Raw genomic sequence first — 18371 nt, forward strand, 5'->3', positions numbered from 1 at the left:
TCTGTTTTAGTTTCCATCATTAATAATAGACAACGCTGTGTAAACATTGCGCTAATGTGGCCAAGTGGAAATAAAAAAAGTAGTTTTAGCGGCCAAAAATTGATTCTCGTCTGTCTTGTTGAAATATTTTGGTCACAAACCAGCCAAGTTTTTTTTTTAATTCCTTAAATCTTGACTCAACTTTCAGTCCGCCAACTTGGACACCGGGGACTCATGTAGTTACATGACTGCTGGTCTGATGTCTGCTCTTTCATCTGTGTTTTTAATCGTGATGGTTTTGAGCATTACAGGCTGCTGCTCTCTTGATCGTGTCGCTCATTTCAGTCGTTTTGACCCGGTTGTTCAGGAGGAAGAAGAAGGCTTCATGTCACTGTATGAATTTGGCACTGCAGGCCCAGGGTTTCTTTAAAAACCTGACCTCAGTGGAACTGATATGACTAAAAAAAAAGGTTAACACCAACGCCGTCGAGGCTCAGTTTCCCCGCCCTCGCTTTCTCACCCTTGCAACTTCCTCAAACGCTTAGACAACCTCTACCCCCCATCACTCTATCTGTCTATGTGTCTCTGTCTTTTTGCTTTTCATGTCCATTTCTTCCTTTCATTTAATTTCCTTTTTTTTTATTATTATCTTTTCTTCCCAGGGACCTCCTGAAGCAGTTCACCACCATGGAGCTGATGCGCTGGGCCTCCCTGGTGGAGGATTATGGGAAGGAGCTGAGGGAGGGCTCGACCGACAGCCCCGCCACAGACGTCTTCTCCTACTCGGAGGAGGGCGAGAAGAGGTGGAAGGACCTGAAGAACAGGGTGGTGGAGCATGTAAGTCCCATCAGTCAAATCTAGGGGCTTCATGGCCAAAATGTTGTTGATGGAAATTGGTTCATGCTTGTTTAATGTCAAGCTTGGCTTCTAGTAGATGTACTTTGAATTAATAAAACTAATAGATTCCCCTTATAGTTATTCAAAACATGTTTGGGGCTTTCAAATTAGTTATTTGACAAAAAATAATATTTGGACGCTGACAAATATTAGTCATGCACTAGATGTCATGGAAAATGTGATTGGGCAAAATGTGTAGGAACAATGTAATTAAGAGTGGGCACTGACTATTTTTAAATACAGCCTTAAGTCTTAGATTCAGTTTAGGTATCTTTAAATGTGTTTAATGCTCTGTTTTTCTAGTGAGAAATCAGCCAATTCATGCAGCTCTATACTCTATTAGGACTCAAGACTCATTTTTACATTCATGTCAGTGATGAAATTGCCTTACATTTCATTCTAACTGCCATTTTAAAGGTCTTAAAAAGTCTCAGATTTGACCTTGATCGAACTTGCAGGCACCCTGCGTTAGTTGTTTTATTTGTTTGGTAGAGCATCCAATCATGGGGAATATATGACTGAGAGCCAAGTACTGAACAATGGCTACATTTACAGTCACACCAATACTTAGGTATCAATGTGATTATGAGACTAGATCAGAAGACATGAGTCATGTAAACATCTCTGAATATTATCCCAATCACACCAAGTATTACCACTGCAATTTAGATGTGTCCTATGATTCTAGGCTCATTATTGGACAGTTATATACAGTAGATTATGCAAACACCACACTGTGAATAAACCTATTGGAGGTTTCACAATTTGCGTCACTTGTCCAACATGCCTTGAAGTGTTATTTTTATATCTACATGATTGATTTATTTATATCCATCCAAATGTATAAATTAGAGTAAAGTTACATGGGAGCAACAAAGCTGCAAAATGATTTATGCTGCTTGAAGCCTGTAGAGGAGAAAGCAGAGTCGGTCAATAATTGCGATATGCAAAAATTGCAAGAAAATGGAAATTCTAACAAAGCACTCTTTTGCATGTAAACAGCCCAAATGACTGCTTCTCATAATTGGATTATTGTGTGCATGTAAACACAGTCATTAATGGCGCAGCAGCCACCAGCGTCTGATTTGGAAATGGAATAAATACATTCAGGCACATCAAAGGCTTAATTCAGCTCTTCCCGGCAGTCCATTTTCTGTCCTAATGGAAGCGTCGATTCAGTTGATATTCACGCCCGCTGCCGAATAGGCGGCCAAACTCGCAAGATGTCACGTGCAATATTATTGTTAAAGTGCATTCAAATCGAATCCGTAATGGACGGTTGGATTTCACGCCGTTAATTTTTTTTTTTTTTGTCGCTGTTGTTGACATGGCCTCAAAATCCCCCCCCCCTCTTTTCTCCTTGAATAATTCATGCAAATATTCTACCACCGAGATGCATATTTATGACTTTCTCCTCTTTTCCCCCCCTCCCCAGAACATCAGAATAATGGCCAAATATTACACCAGAATCACAATGAAGAGGATGGCTGGACTCCTTGACCTCTCCATTGACGTAAGCACGGTGCCACTAATTGGCTCTTTCAGACTGAAGCTCACGTTTTACACAGGAGATTAATTGCTGTTGTATATTTAGATCAGATGGATTTGTCAGTCTGTATTATTTCAGCTTAATGTTGTATTTTTAGTTCAAGATGTATATTTAGGTGGACCGGTCAGTTTAATGTACTGGTTTGGGTCATTATGGCTTATTGATATACTACTAAATGTTTTTATAATGAGTCACAGAACAATTAAAATAGACCCTGAAATTATTCAGAAGAAATTCTTACCTAAAAAAAATCCACCCTAAAATACTTTAACACTGCTGGAAACAAAAGCTATTGGCGATGGGCCTTGCATTTCTGTGTTCAATTTTGTTGTCCAGATGCATTGTGGGAAATGTAGGAAATCACTAACTGAAGTAGAAGTAGACGAAGCAGGTTATGGGAAAGTGGGTACAACAAAAAAGACAATTTTTATCATCACAAAATAACTCCTGGAATGTATTGAACATCACAGATTGATGATATATAACAATGTGAGAGGATCCAAGGGTGGATTTTTTTTCGTCTTTAAAAAGATTTGTCATATCAGAAAACGGCTTTCTAAGATCGGTTTCGGATTGCGAGGTAAAGCCACTGACACCCTAACCCCCTCCCGCCAGGAATCGGAGGAGTTCCTCTCCAACCTGGTGGTGAACAAGACCATCTACGCCAAGGTGGACCGGCTGGCGGGCATCATCAACTTCCAGCGGCCCAAGGACCCCAACGACCTGCTCAACGACTGGTCCCACAAGCTCAACTCGCTCATGTCGCTGGTCAACAAGACCACGCACCTCATCGCCAAGGAGGAGATGATCCACAACCTGCAGTGAAGCGACACCACAACACAGTGCATTATTTTGTTTTATGTTTTTCGTCCATTTTGTTTTCTTGTCCCCCCCCCCCTCTTCTTTGTGAGTGTTTTTGGATACGCAGTATATCGGTGGACTGTGAACGCAGCGTCATTTAATCGGGGAATAATCGGCAGCGTGCGTTCAACGCCCGATTTTAGTTTGTTCGGTTTTACTGTCCAGCCAAAGTTGAAACATTCACAATAAACACACAAGCACCTCTCTCAGTGCGGTTAAAGACTGGATGACCTCCTCCCATTTTTCTCCAACGTTTCCCATACAGCCATTAGATGGATGATATAGTTGAGCATTTGCGCGACTCGCTCTATTAAAACATTGCCGAAAGCTCTTTTTTTTTTTTTTAAATGTATACTTTGCAATGTAAACATTAAACTCCTCACATCTGGGTAATGGATGCTTTCCTAGTGTTGCATGGTTATGTGTAATTAAGTTATCATGTGAACGCACCTGCATCACATCATCCATGGTATTGTGAGTGCAGTCAGGTGAAATTTGGGGTTGAATTGAAGTATTTCAAAATAAGAGTACTGCGGGATCACTAATCACATTGCCTTTGTTCACATCGAACGAGGCATGATGGGAAGACGAATTTCATATTTTGTGTTGACAAAGTCAATGCTGTTTTACTTCATCTCTCTTGATAGCATCCCCCTGTCTGTGTCTATTTGGTTTTATTAGTTATGAGGGAAAACCTTTCTCAGATCTCTGCATTGTGTAAATGGGCCTTGAGTTGAATATTACAGCGAAGGCAGCTGACACTTTAAATCAACATTAAACTCGCAGAGTTTATGCAAGATGTTGCCAAGGACAAGTTGAGGTTGTAGAGAAAGCTATTCAAGTCTATTTTTCAACACCTAGACTGCATCCATTCAGAAAACGCTCCGTGAAATTTATATAGTTCAAACTACAGATAATGTGATATCACACTAAGCTGTGATTCAAACCTGAAGACATGTTGCTTGCCTTGTTGATGCAAAGTTATTGAAACACTAAGAGTGGGTTGATCAAACAAGGATTCAGTTTTAAACTGGATTAAACACTACATGTTTTATTAATGAACATTAAACCTAGACTGAGGCTGGGTTGCACCAATGCAGTATAAGATTAGTTATAATTAGAGTTCAGTTTATCTAGGTTTAATTATCAATTTGTTTGATTGTTTTAAACCTAAATTAAAATGATTTAAACCAAGATTATAGTAATTGGCTAACAAACAAAAAGACAGTCAAAACAGACAAATGTTACATTGTTGCCCTGCTCTCCTGTGTTAGTTCAAAATGAGGCTGGCAAACTAACATCAGCTCTGTTAGAAGTTGTCATGGCTCAGCAGAGAAGCTCAAGTTTCTCTTCTTTGGAGAAAAACCTGTGGTTGAGTTAACGGAGCAGTTTGGAGGACAAGACAACAGACAAAACCACCATCAAGAAAAAAGACAATGTAGAGTTTCAACAACGCCTTTAACAGATCAGTGCCAGTAATGGAGAAGAGAGACGATCCAACTCAAAGAAAATGGAAGAAAATGAAAACGGAGGTATATTCATGAGAGTCTACTGGGTTGAGTCTGGTCCTTATCTTTGAGGAACTCTTGAAGAGAGTTTTCTCTATCCACCTCACGAATGCTGCCATTATGAAAGTTAACCCTCATTAAATTCAGGATGATGGATTGCAGCTCAGTCTAGGTATTTTAACATGGCAACAACTAACTAGTAGGTGATGTCAGATGTCAACCTGCCCCACCCGCTCTGCCCTCTATGCCAGGCTTATGACTGGGCATATAGGCATGGCTTATTGGGCACTTATGACCCGGGCATGACTTAGGGTCATGCCCGGGTCTTCTTCATGCTTCTCACACTTCTCATGATGACCACACACCTGAAAACAGACCCACCAGAACCAGCCAGTAGTTCCGGTTCCTCTTTGTTCAGCTGCTGAGCTCTGAGCTTCAGAAGTATTAGTATTAAATGCAGAGGTGGAAACTAAGTACATTTACTCAAGTACTGAACTTAAGTACAGTTTTGAGGTACTGGCACTTGAGTATATCCATTTTGTGAGACTGTATAGTTTTCCTCCACTACATTTCAGAGTGAAATATTGTACTTTTTCCTCCACTACATTTGTCTGACGGCTGGAGTTACTAGTTACTTTGCAGAATAAGTTTTGTATATTTATGATCTTATGAGTTTGTATATTTTATGAGCTTATTAGCTCATAAAATATGATGCATTGTTAGAGTTAAAACTACACAACAGTATATGGAGTGATTAGATCTCCCTCCACCTGGACTAACTACACCATACTTCTACTTCAAATACTTCTTACAGGTTAATCCATCAATAATTATAAACACTCTGAAAGGGACCGTTCTTCAGAATGAGAACTTTTACTTTTGATACTTCAGTACATTTGACTGCTAATACTTCTATACTAAACTTTTGAATGCAGAAGTTTTACTTTTAATGTAGTATTTTTCCGTTACAGTATTGCTACTTTTACTTGAGTAAAGGATTTGAGTACTTTTTCCACCACTGATTAAATTATATTGGCTCTAGAATGGGCAACCAAGGTTGAAGCTGCAAACTGACCATGCTGATTTGTATCATATGAAGTAATTTTCATATCAATCATACACCAGTAAAATGTAAGAACAAAATGGATTTTGATTTCTATTTAAGGTACAACTTGACAGCTCCTTGACATTTAAAAAAGGCTTAATTTTTTCAAAATCAGAGCAGAGATTGTCCATAACAAGATGGCAAAGGCGAGGTGAGTTTAGTTCTGAGTTGGATTCAGATTTAGAGTGGGACTCCAGGAACTCCCATGTCAGGATTGTCTCCTTGAGCCAGCTCAATCCTGGGATCTAACAGGACCAAACCAGTTAAACTCTGTTCACATCAATAGGACTCATGTATTTTACCTACCTACATACCTTAAGTATGCACAAAATCACCACGAGACTTCATGTTTATATATCTAAGACGCTGTGTAGCTCTGAAAATGGTGTTCTTTGGAACTCACTAATTAAAATCCATCCTCTTCATATTAATTGTATTGACTCCCTCCAAATCCTCATATAGTTATACTAGAAGACGATATGGAATAATTTGGATCTCCTCTAGGAATTTTTCATTATCAGTCCATTCATTATAGATACATACCACCGTTTTATTTTACTCCATATGGCCGTTCCCAGGCTAAATGATCAGTCTCTATGCAACAAGCACTTAGGCTTAGTTGGAACTTATGCTTATGTTTTGGAATTGGGTTCTGGTCTGATGTAAAACATAAAACTATAGATGGACATCCAATAGTTTATTTTTTTTGTTTCATCTCTCTGTCTCTCTCTCTCTCTCTCTCTCTCTCCCTCTCTGTCCATTCCAGCAATGCCCCACTTGTCATACATACAGTTAGACACTTTCACCCCAGGGTGCTGCCCATAGGACCCACAGTCCTCTATTGTTGACCACTGAGCTGCTCCACTGAAGCGGTTGGAGGTTAAGGGCCTTGCTGAAGAGCTGCTAGATGGTAATTGTTGAGAGTGTGTGTGTGTGTGTGTGTGTGTGTGTGTGTGTGGGTGGGGGTGTAGGTTTCATTGTTTTCCCAGTTGACAGTGAGAATGGCATTCAACCTTGGCATACATCAATGTGTAAAAGAACAATAGTGACGCAATGAGACAGGGGTTTTATGACTGAGGGAGAGGACAGACAGAAAAGTGGACAGAACTAATTGTTTTCTTATTTGAATACTTTGAAAAAAAAAAAAAACATGGCTACAGTTGCATCAAGATTGACCTATGACTAAACCCTAACCCCAAGTTCACACCCAACACCCACTGACCAATCCTGTTTTATAAAGCGGAACATACCAGTAACACTCTACAACTTCATGTTACACTTTATAGACACATCGCTGATGCACTGAGACACTGTTTTTGCCAACCATAAACAATATATTTGTATATATATGCGTCCATGAAGAGAAGGTTGCAAACATAAAATATGGTTGGAATTGGTTAGAAGGACATGAACATATACAATGAAGTAAATGTTCATGTCATTTAGCTGTGGGTGGATTCCATTAAAAGGAATCACAGTTAAATGATTACAAAAAAAAACAACACCTGAGTATTCAAACTGCTGATACTTTTGTAAAAGTAGATGACACAGTGTTGAAATCACATCCAAGTTGGAATAAATTGTCTATCATAAAAGATTTGACTGATTTCTGAAGCAAAATGATCCAAAAGTAACTGAGACAAAGCAGATTTTATTGATTCCAGTTAACCAGTGACAGGTTACACAGTGAAAGTGTATTTAGCCTGATGAGTATTCTGTCAAGCCGTTTCATAGATTCATCATTCTTTTTCATTCTAAGGCTTTAGCTCTGTTTATTCAGCAATGTTTATTCTTTCCCATTCTCTTAAACACAATTTAGATGGTTTTCAATTGCAATTCCAATGTTCTGTAGAAGCCTGTTTTTGTCTTCTATCTCTCAGACAGAGACCTTACTGATTCTCGTTCATATTTAGCGAAATCATTATGTTGTTGGGGTCAAATGGGTTCTTGTTGCTCATATGATGCAGCGAGCTGATTTACGATTCAGGGGATTCACCGGTTTAATGGCACATGTGGGTGTGGCTTCTCACTCAGTGAAGGAATGGTTGAGAGAAAGTAGCTGAAGGAGGAGCTGACCGTACCCTTGTGGGTGAAGGTCGGGTGACTATTGATTCTTCTGCACAGCTCAATTGGTTTTGATATGTCAAACACAAAAAATAGCAACAAAAAACAGCAGATATCATGACAGCCCTTGGTATATTGACACCTCATGACACTGTTCACCAGAAATCTATCACTTCCCCCTTCTGATGTACCAGGAGTTCCTCGGACTGTGAAAGTGCCGCTTGAATGGAAGGCTGCAGAAGGCCGGAGCTGGTTGGTCTTTTTACAGTTTAGTGCCAACCAAACTTTTAGTCGCTGTGATCGAATGAGGACATCTCACACTGTGCGAGCAGCATACAGAAAGAAGTTTGTGGCTTGTGTCATGCGGTTCCATAAAAAAATAAAAAAAATCAGCTGATCCATTTGCTGTTCTCTATGAAATTAACTCCATAAGTCGCTCAGCAGTGAATTATCCTGCCATCTTCACTAGACCTACTATACCTGACGACCCGATGGCGAAAGCGATGAAAGGCGGCAGTGTCGTTCCCCTTGGTCGTCCCCCAATCCTCCAGAGGAGCCGGTGGAAAAGGTCTTTGCTGCTGCTTCTTTGTGGAGTACAGGAGAGCAGTGTCGCTGCTGAGTTTGCAAGGGAAGCAGGTCACACAGCGCGAGACGATTGGAAAAGACCTACTGAGCTGAGAAAAAAAAAAAATCCATAGTCAACATCCAGAAAATGAGAATAACAGCAAGGTCATGATTGTGGTCAAGGTTTTTTTCCAACAGAAACAGCGAGGTTTGGCCCCAGGATAGAGTGTCCTATTTAAAAGTTCCCATGCAAAATTCAAACGAAGTATCTGTGGGACCGAGCGGTGTAGTCCGCAAGGTTGTAGCCCATATTTCCTGGGAAATGTCACAAAAAAATCCATGTATCACTCCAGCCAAACAACACTGAAATAGACTAATTGTCTAATGACTAATGTGTCCAATATAATGTGAGCACTGTATATAATGATACATTGTAGCGTACTGATAAATATTATGAATATTTACATATTACCTTGGGATTAACTTTTAATTTTAGCAGTCAAATTTACTCTCACCCCTCTTCTTTATTTATGTATTTATTTTTTATCTTAAAGTATGTATAGGAAACTAAATTGAAATACTATAGGTAGGATTCTATTGGAAAGGAACAAAACCCTGTAGCTTTTTCAATCACAGTCTTATAGGAATCTTATAGAAGCCTGTTAGGTAAAAGAAGAAATCTTCTTGACAAGGGGAACCCCCAACCCCCCACCCCGCCATACACACACACACACACACACACACACGCGCGCGCTCACACTTATACACTGACACACTCTAGTCCCCTCAACCTTCAGATCAGTACATCCCACTATGCTTTGCGATGGGCTGACAAGTGGATCCAAGATGGCGTAGAAAGTAAAGCTAGGTAAGTGTAGACTTCCCATTTTCAGCCCTTTCAGTTGTCGTTTTCGGCGCAAGGACGCTGACTTGAGCACCGTCTGTAAAACATTAGGAGACTGGCGAATGTGTTGAGTTCACGCGTGGATAATAATACCATGTCATATCAATTATATGCGCCTAAAAACCGTGGCAAAATTACAGGCCCGAACCCGTTTTGCTCCAGCTAACCTAGCTAGCTAGCTTGCTAACAAGCCAGCCAGCTATTCTTGTTGTGAGCTTGCCAGTTTGGTGCCAAGAAAGGCCCTGTTTTGGCTAGCAAGCTAACTATTAGCTACGCAAACTCTTCTTATTGGCAACACTGTTTGGTCCGTGCAAACGCAAACGATAAGTTAATCAACACAAGTGAAGACATTTTCCATTTTTTTGTAACGCTGTCGTGATCGCTCTGACTTGCAGCAGCCAGGCAAGTTTATCAGCCAAACCTCAGCTACCTGCTAAAAAACAAAAACAAGACATTCTCCTCGTTTTTGTTTATGTGCATGCTCTCTCGATGAGCACTAGCTGGGTTTAGAGAAAACGAGCAAGTTTATGGCAGTGGTTTCGCCACATTGTTGCTAACGGCTCAATCGGGCCAAATATGTCAGGATGATGACAGTCGATTTGCTTTTTACAACTATCCCCAGCCAGACGGCTAGCAAGCTCCAGTGCACCGCAGGCGTAGCTGGAGCCCGTAGCGGGATCCCACGACTGGACACTGAAAACCAAGCAGGAGTCCACCCACTGTACCCCGCCAAACTATTTGTTGTTGCTCCGCTGAAGTGGCTCTGGCACGCAGAGGCTCGCGACATCTATTCTTATACAAACGAGAATCTAAAAGCGCTGTTTATATTTTGGTCACCTAATGAAGTGACCTGTTTTTAATAGGAGTAAGTATTTGCGTTGAAAGCAACAACCACTGTCACAATATAGTTTAGGATACTGTTCAGTTCACTGTCGACTTTTACATTTCTCCTTATTTTCCATTTCTCAGCAGTAGTCCTTGTGTGCTAGCGGCTTTCCAGGCAAGTCCTATTTTGCACGCCACACATACAGTACAGCAGTTGCTATGGTTTTATAATGACTGGTTATCACTCACTGTCATAACAGAGAAATGTCAGGTTGTGTCTCAGCTGCCACTATAGGAATGATGCCATTCGATGACTGTCTCCTCAGATGAAACGGATTGTGTAATCTGTAATTTACACTAATGCAATTTACCTCAGCAGTTCTGACACTGTACAAGTGGTTTCTAAGTTACTTTAAGTGATAGGCGGACCCTCTGGGGATCCTTCCCTGTCCTCCCACACACACACACACACACACACACACCAGCATACAAACCAATTATATCCCAGGATATTGGTCCAGAGTAGATATTAGTGTTATTATCCGATGGCAGGTGCTCTAGCATTATTTGTCATAACTGGCCAGTTGCCAAACGTACTTAGCCTTATCAGGATTCGTTGTCATATAGCCGACTTGTAATATATTATCACTCTCTTCCTCAGCAGAATACATATTAGTCTTTTTGGAGGAAGTGAACTCTGCAGGGATTCACTCTAATCTTGCGGAACGGATCGGTCATAGAACTAGAGCTATAATATTTTGAAACACTTAAGTATTTACCTCTTAAAACAAATCTTAAAGAGGCAGCATGCACCTCGAGAGTTGTTCAGACTCCTGTTGTGTCTTTCAAAAAAGCCTGCATGGACAATATTTTGAGGCGATGGACAAATGAGACTGGATCAATATCTTAAGGCAACAAAATTAAAAATATTGTTGTTCACAATTACTGCCAAAGTGGCCCATTAGATCCTTGGGCACTACATTTTATTTTTGGCGATTTTTATTCCGGGCGGCATTAAAGTAGCCTGAAATCGAACATGCTTAAAACCTGCAGACGCCATGCATCAACGCTGCCTCCAGATTCTGTCTGTGTCATGCAGACCAGCATCTACATTAGCAAAAAAAAAAATTTTTGTCTGTCATGGTCCTAAGAGACGAGAGCAGAGCTGACTCAGAGAGAATGCCAGTTGGGCTCGACCAGCTGTTACAAGCAGAGTTGTCTGTTGTTGGATATTCAAGAACGAACTATCTGGACCACTTCTTGCGGGATTAATAGACCGTTTAGTGCAAAAAAAAAAATTGGGCCGAAATCACAGAAGCAGCCAATTCCCCCCCCCCCCCCCCCCCCCTCTTCTCACGGTCAAAGCTGAAACGTAAAAAGCGTAACGGTGTGAGATTAATGAACAGCCCATTTTCTGCCAGGACTATCTGACATTATCTGTTTGATGTTGACTGAATAGTTTTCCCTCCTACCAGCTCTCGCATAGTTGTCTGCCGTCTCACATTCAAGGATTCGCTATCTCAAAAGTACACAAAATTACTGGGCCACGGGGCACAATTTTATACTTATTTGATCCCCGCTCATTATTCAAAGCCGAGTCCCAGGGTGGAAATTTTGTGCCAGCTAAATTTGGTTGAATTTTGATCTGTGACTAAGTTTGTTTTTACTAGCCTACTTTTCAGGTTAACAACCAGGCTTTTTTTTTTTTTTTTTTCGATACAAGGTCTCCATCTTCCTCCACCGGCCTGAGATAAGCTTGCAGTGCCAGTGGCGAAGCCGATGAGGTGGGAATCAGACCAAAAGTTACTAGGCTACTGGCCAAGGTTGAACTGTTTGTGGCCCCTGGTGTTCCCCGGCAGGTCACGCTGTACCCGGGTCCGCGCTGTTTGGTGTGAAGGAGGGCATGCTGCTTCGCTTTATCGCAGACCGGATTATAGATCCTCGACTTGTAGCCCTGTCTCCTTTTCCCTGCTTTGGCAAGGCCGGAGCCCATTAATGAAATGCCATGGGGGCCGGCCACAGCGACTAGGCCCGGGCAGTAGCCTATACTGTATACTGCTGCTGTTGTAGAGGCCTTTTTACATGTGTAATACATATAGAGTATAGATATAAAATATTGGTTCACTCCTTTCCAAGCACAGTATGAATGGAGTAGAGTAAGTCGAGTTTTATTGGAAAAAGCCAATGCAGTCCTACAATAAAAAATGATAAAAAATAATTGAGATATAATATTTTGGCTTGTTATCCAGCTCCAGCAGAGAGAATGTTACCATACAAAGTAGCCTGGTTTCCTCTGCTGACCCACAGAGAGCCGCTCTAGGGCTTGGCCTGATTATGATGCTACTTGTTTAACAAATATTTTGTGGCTGGCTTTGCTTCTTGTTGCATATGATTTGTGTCCTGGCTTTGTGGTTAGAACTAGGCTTAAACCAAAAAAAAAACCCCAAAAAAACTCCCTAGTACTTGAGATCATGTGTTCAGTGTTTCTCCTTGAGAGATTTCTGTCCCTGACATGGCTCAGGGGTAATTTTGGTTATGGGAAGCCATTTCCCGCACAGATGACAATTCTTCACTGTCCTTACATTTGTTTTTCAGAGACGCGCCTCTGTTGACTGAGAGTTGGGGGGGAAAAGCCGCGCGTTACGTGTTTTGAGTTGGCTGTGACGACTTGTTCTCGCTGTGCAGAGGTGTCTATTAAAGGCTTTCAGACGGGAGGCCCGGGCCGACTGCTTTTAACACCCCCAAACAACCTTGAAAAGTTTAAATCACACGGTTTTTCCCGGATTTAAATTTAGGTCCTTGCGCTCGTTACGCCTAATGTGCAGAAAAGTAGTCTCTCTCCCTCCATCGCCTCCTCCAAACACACACCGTCTCCTCCTCCGCACCACACCACAAGACTATCCCGTTTTACACTTGAATATGAGTGTGAATTTATTAGCGAGATGCCCCCCCCTTTGAATCGCAGGATGGCGCGGTTGAAACACACACACACACACACACACACCTGTAATTAACAGTAGAGGACAGCAGGTGCACTCCAGAGGACGCCGCTGAAATTTCAGACCTGTCCAGTAAACACGGTTCCTTGTTGGCTGTGCAAATATTAGGTGTCAAAACATGTTAGGATTCACTATAGGCTAAGCCGAATACGATACGCAGTCTATCGCCAAAGCTTATATAAATCCTAGCTTTGCTGCGTTTGAATAGGTTAAGGTTAAGTCAATAGTCGGGATGCATTGATGATAAGGTTCAGTGGTAGTGCCAAAATATCCTGATATGGCAGTGTGTATGTAAGCACATGACTCTTGGATATCAACCAGTGATTTTACCCATGTTTCTTGTGTGCTGTGTTTCAGTAAAACTCTGCGTGTTTATCAGGAGCACAAATGGTATTATAAGCTAAAAAAAAAATAATTTGATGATATTTTAATAACGCATACTTTGTGCAGATCTACATTTGTGCAGATCTATATCAGTATATCTTAAAATACAGTATCCCATCCAGCTCTAATTGATCAGTTGACACACACTGTAGTTGTGTTAGTATGAAACAATATTAGGTGCTTAAACATCCCAGTCTTCCTCTATAGGCAAAGCAGCACAGTTAAGGATGATATATTGTCTGTACTCTGCAGCCAGTATAAAGCCCATTTTAGATGCTTTGAATTAGCCTATTATTAGGCCAATTCGTGGTAGAGATGTATTGGCATTGACCTTTTGGCTCTGTAACGGTGTTACAACACACCCATCTCCTTCCACATGCCCGCCAAGCACTTCGTCCCTGTCTAGCCCTAATAAAGCCCTCATTTGCCGCATTATCAATTATAATAATGCCCTCAGACTAAGCAGCGAGATGTCGCCCAGACAGTCGACTCCAGTGTTGTTGACTTTGGAGCCCGGGATGATAAAAAAGTAGGCCCAACAAACTGCCTCAGCCGTCTCATATGACCACCACCGGGCCGGCTCGATGCAAATGCGTTCTAATGTACGCGAGACACAGGATGTGAGGTATGTAGGAGTCCGCTCGCCTCGTCCTCTCTGTTCCTGTTGAGTTATGACACAGACAGCCACATGAGGACATGACTCTTGGTAAGCAGACATCCACCTCGCATGCTACTGCCAGTAAAACATGCGAGTTTCCTTTCAAACGGGCTAAAGCCGTTTTCACTTTTACAGTTCCAGCCAGGGCAACAGGGCAAGGGTAGGAAAGGTTTTTCATCTGCCACTCACAGAGCCTTGTGGTTTCTAGAATTCATAATCTTTAACTATTTTAGCAGTAAAATAGTAGAACTGATCACAAAAAATGATTAATAGCTGCCAAAGTGGGTGGTAAGTTGACAACCAGCCACAGCCAATGTCAGCATGTGGCTGCTGGCTGCTGTTGTTTCCCCAGCATATTTGTATCAGCAATTTTCTTCTTGGTTTTAGATATAAAATATTGGGTAATATTTCATGTTAAACTTTTTGCCATTCATTAAAAACAAGGCAACTTACTTATTTACTTACTTGTGAGTACAATAGGTAGGGAAAATATGAGTTATTTAACAAGTTCACTTTCTCACACTCAGTAGGTGGCAAATCCTAAATGGGCTCAAAGAAACTTGAAAATATATTTATCAAATTTTATCTGACCCAGATCTGGCTGTTTTTGCTTTAGCTGACTCATGTAATGACTAACATTTTGATGGCTTGGAGTGACGTTAAGAGTAGAGTAAAGTGACATTTTGGATGGAAATTAGTTAGTCAAATCATATTTAAACGTTTGATAAGATATATCTTATCAAAATGATGATATGCATGTCATACCAAAGCTCGGATGGAAAGGACGGCAAGTTGCTTGCGCCGTTTTTGGCTCCAAGGCCCCAGATATGTTCCATATTCTTTATTTTTGTCCCTGTCTAAATCTATAGAGTGTGCATATGGAGTGTGTCTGTCAGCTGTACAACCTACTGATGTTTCAAATTGTGAAAGCAAGTGTCAACAAATGACCCACTACCCCTAAGACAGAAATAGAATGGAGCCCCCTCTCTCTCTCTCCCGCTGTCGCCTCTCTACATTTCAACCTCTCTCTACTTTGCGGGTATTGTGGTGATTGTAGCACTGATCTAGGACAAACAGACTTTCCCTGAATCATAACATTAAGCCATTATGGAAAGTATAGTACTAGGTATCTGTGGGTTCTTAAAAACTCTGAAAAAGTCTATTTTTTTTTAAAGTTTCATTTTAATGCAGTATGATTCTTAAATTTGGTGATATTTAGTCGAGGTGGAGTTGGAAAATAAGGCAAATTCAATGTGTTGACCCTAAAAGACCTGAATGGGACCAGCACTACTGTCTGTTTTAGTTCCTTATCTTGCAATACATTACTTGCACTTAGATATGATCAGAGTTTGTCCCATATGCATGTTCCCTCTTAAATTGAATCAGGACAGGGTTAATGTTTCCATCGCATCTGCTTTGATAAACACGGTTGTGCGTCATGTCCATAACCATTTAATTTCCTCGTGTCATTTTTCTTACACTGCTCATAGCTTATAGTTTCAGAGCATTCATTAGCTATTTTTAAACGGAAATAAGTTGTTTGCCCGCTTTTTGTTTCTTTATTTTTGTTCTTTGTCTTAAATTCAATTCCAGGTAGCATTAATATGGTGCTAAAAAGTCTTAAATTTAGATCTCTGAAACCTCTGTAGTATACAACAGTGGTTCTCAACGTGGGGTCCGGGGACCACTGGGGGTCCTTGAGGAGGTTCCAGGGGGTCCCCAGCAAATGGATGAATTGTTAAACTTCTGCATTATTTAATTTACAAGAAGTTAAGACAGTTAGAGAATGTAGAAGAATGGAATTCTGGACAAAATCATATCTAACAATAAAAATATTCTCAGATTTTGGTCAGAGAGAAAAAAATCTCATCAAATGGGGGGCCGTGGCCCTAATGTGTACTAAATTTGGGGTCCTTGATATGAAAAAGATTGAGAATCACTGGTATAAAACATAACCAAGACCACTGTTCAGTGCTTTGACCCTAGTAATGTCCACTGCAGCTACAGACCGGTGCCTGGTTGCATGAAAAACCAAAGGTGTCTAAAGTTTGTCCCTTTTAGGCAAATAATTCCCTGAGGCCAGGGGTTTCTTCAGGACTGCTGCATAAACCCTGATAAAACCATCTCCTCAGTTTAGGGTGTATTAGTGTTTTTCAGTAGTTTCAGCCGCTACGCTGCAGTTGAGTCCCTTGTTACCGTGCCAACCGCTCGCTACGTGTTGAGGTTGTGCACGGTCCCGAGAGGCTCAGCAAAAATCGCCATTGTTTTGCAACATCTATAAAACCTCCCTTGCAATTTCATCAAAGTGTACATTTCTGTGACACCAGACCATGTCATACATACTTATTTCATCCAAACTATTTGTGTATTAGAAACGGACTGGCTGCAAGCTAGCTAATGGGAAAATGCATTGAGCAAGCTGCTAGCGTGGTGAAGTTCAGTCTCGGCTACCTAGCTAGACAGACTGAAGCCTCCCATGCCTAAAACATCATTTTCTTTGACTGTAGTATTAATTTATCCGAAAATAATAGCAATATAAAACTGGCAAAAATACTTCAGAGACCATGGGAGGCCCCTTAACACATAAGGAAGGGAAATGTCCTTAAGGGGCTTTGTGCAACCCATCAGCAATAATATAATGATGACTTAAGGATCTTTCCTTATCTGTAGATTTATTTAAGGATATTCCCTGAGCGGTGGGAAAGTGGGTTTTGTGCAGCTCACTTGATTTTAAGGTGAACCTTTAAAGAGCTCTTAAAGTAAAAGAGTTCCTGTGCAAGCCGGGCACCGTGCTTCTCGTTCACTCTGTATCTCTTTGTCCCCCCCCCCCCCCCCCCCCCTCTCCCCTTCCCTTCTCCCTCCAGACGTTTTGTCCCTGAGTCATGGCGGACAGGAGAGCGGAGAAGTCATGTGAAGAAGCCAGCAGATCGTTAGCCAGGCGGGAGTACGAGGCGGCGGTCAGCCACAGCACGGATGCCCTGCTGGTCCTCGGACCCCCGGCCCCACCCTCCGGAGCCCCTGTCCCGCCGAGCCCCCCGTCCCTAGTCGCCGCCGCCGGGCCCCTCCGCAGCCGCGCCCTGCTCTACCGAATCGCTGCCCTCCTGCAGCTGGTGAGGACACCCGTGCTCCAGACTGCTGTCGCCCTGGCAAACATGCAGCCTGTAGTTATGAATGAAGTTACCTAGGTGGACAGTGGAGCTGTTATGACTTATTGAAATGTGAAAACGGGGGCTGCAAGAATACAGTAATATTCCCAGGTTGTGTGTATGAAAAGGGTATTATTCTATATTCCTCTCGCTGCACACACAGACATATGCTCCCTCTGTCTCTCTCTCTCTTTCCCTTATCTCTCTCCTCTTGTTTGATCTCTGCCAAACTGCACTTCTTTCCACGCTCCGTCACACCAGGCAGCTACACTCATTTGCAGGGAAATCGGTGAAAGCATTATTATTTAAAAACTAGTGAGAATTCCCGAAGTTATCGTTCTAAGGCAGAACTCCTCCACGCCCCTCACGCAGTCGCACACCAAAGAGAATATCGTTTTCCCCCTGTCCCGCATTAATACGCCATTACACTGAAATGACGTCGGTTCAATTGTACTGTAATTCCACAGTCGGACTTTCTAATCTAATCACTGGGTAAATTAGCATGAAAAGACGGGAGAAATGAGAACGATTAACCCTACATTTTTCTCCTTTTCCACGGTGCCGTTATGTTATCTTCCTCCGGCACTAAAATTACACCAGTTACTTAAGCCCCGAGATTACGGAGGCTGCTTAAGTCCCATAATTATATAGCGAGGGACTCCGCCGAGAAGCACAGATAGCCATTCTCCTGGAGCTTATCTTAAGCTCCGAACCTGGAACACAAGGTATTCTCATTTGTCACGGCTACCGTTTTCCTACTTTGATTCCTGTGTTGTTGTGTTTTTTTTTTCTTCTCTCTCCTTGTGCCGACAGAAAAACTATGATCAAGCAGATGAAGACTGCAAACATGGTGAGTAGGAATTCAAAGTGGGACCGGCTGCTTTAATTCTACGCAGCCCGGTTTCTTAACGCAAAAGTGTTGGGATGC

General features: G+C 41.7%; 2 protein-coding genes across 2 annotated transcripts in view; both read left to right on the forward strand.

Annotated features, from left to right (window-relative positions):
• Window positions 1-3675, forward strand: part of psmd12 (proteasome 26S subunit, non-ATPase 12) — a gene marked incomplete at its 5' end in the record, with an annotated part of 5889 nt that extends 2214 nt beyond the window's left edge. Inside the window, 3 exons of the mRNA XM_071544051.1 lie at window positions 642-816; window positions 2312-2389; window positions 3041-3675. Coding sequence (XP_071400152.1) covers window positions 642-816; window positions 2312-2389; window positions 3041-3250 — 463 coding nt within the window. The remainder of the gene's footprint in view (window positions 1-641; window positions 817-2311; window positions 2390-3040) is intronic.
• Window positions 3676-9378: 5703 nt separating this feature from the next.
• Window positions 9379-18371, forward strand: part of helz (helicase with zinc finger) — a 67278-nt gene continuing 58285 nt past the window's right edge. The window contains exons 1-4 of the mRNA XM_071544052.1: window positions 9379-9395; window positions 11980-12040; window positions 17162-17407; window positions 18257-18293. Coding sequence (XP_071400153.1) covers window positions 17180-17407; window positions 18257-18293 — 265 coding nt within the window. The 5' untranslated portion in view covers window positions 9379-9395; window positions 11980-12040; window positions 17162-17179. The remainder of the gene's footprint in view (window positions 9396-11979; window positions 12041-17161; window positions 17408-18256; window positions 18294-18371) is intronic.

Source organism: Centroberyx affinis, unplaced genomic scaffold (genome assembly GCF_046629955.1).
Source record: "Centroberyx affinis isolate AG114_WGS23_722 - 3 ecotype Tasmania unplaced genomic scaffold, CSIRO-AGI_Caff_v1 ptg004441l_1, whole genome shotgun sequence".
Lineage (NCBI taxonomy): Eukaryota > Metazoa > Chordata > Actinopteri > Beryciformes > Berycidae > Centroberyx > Centroberyx affinis.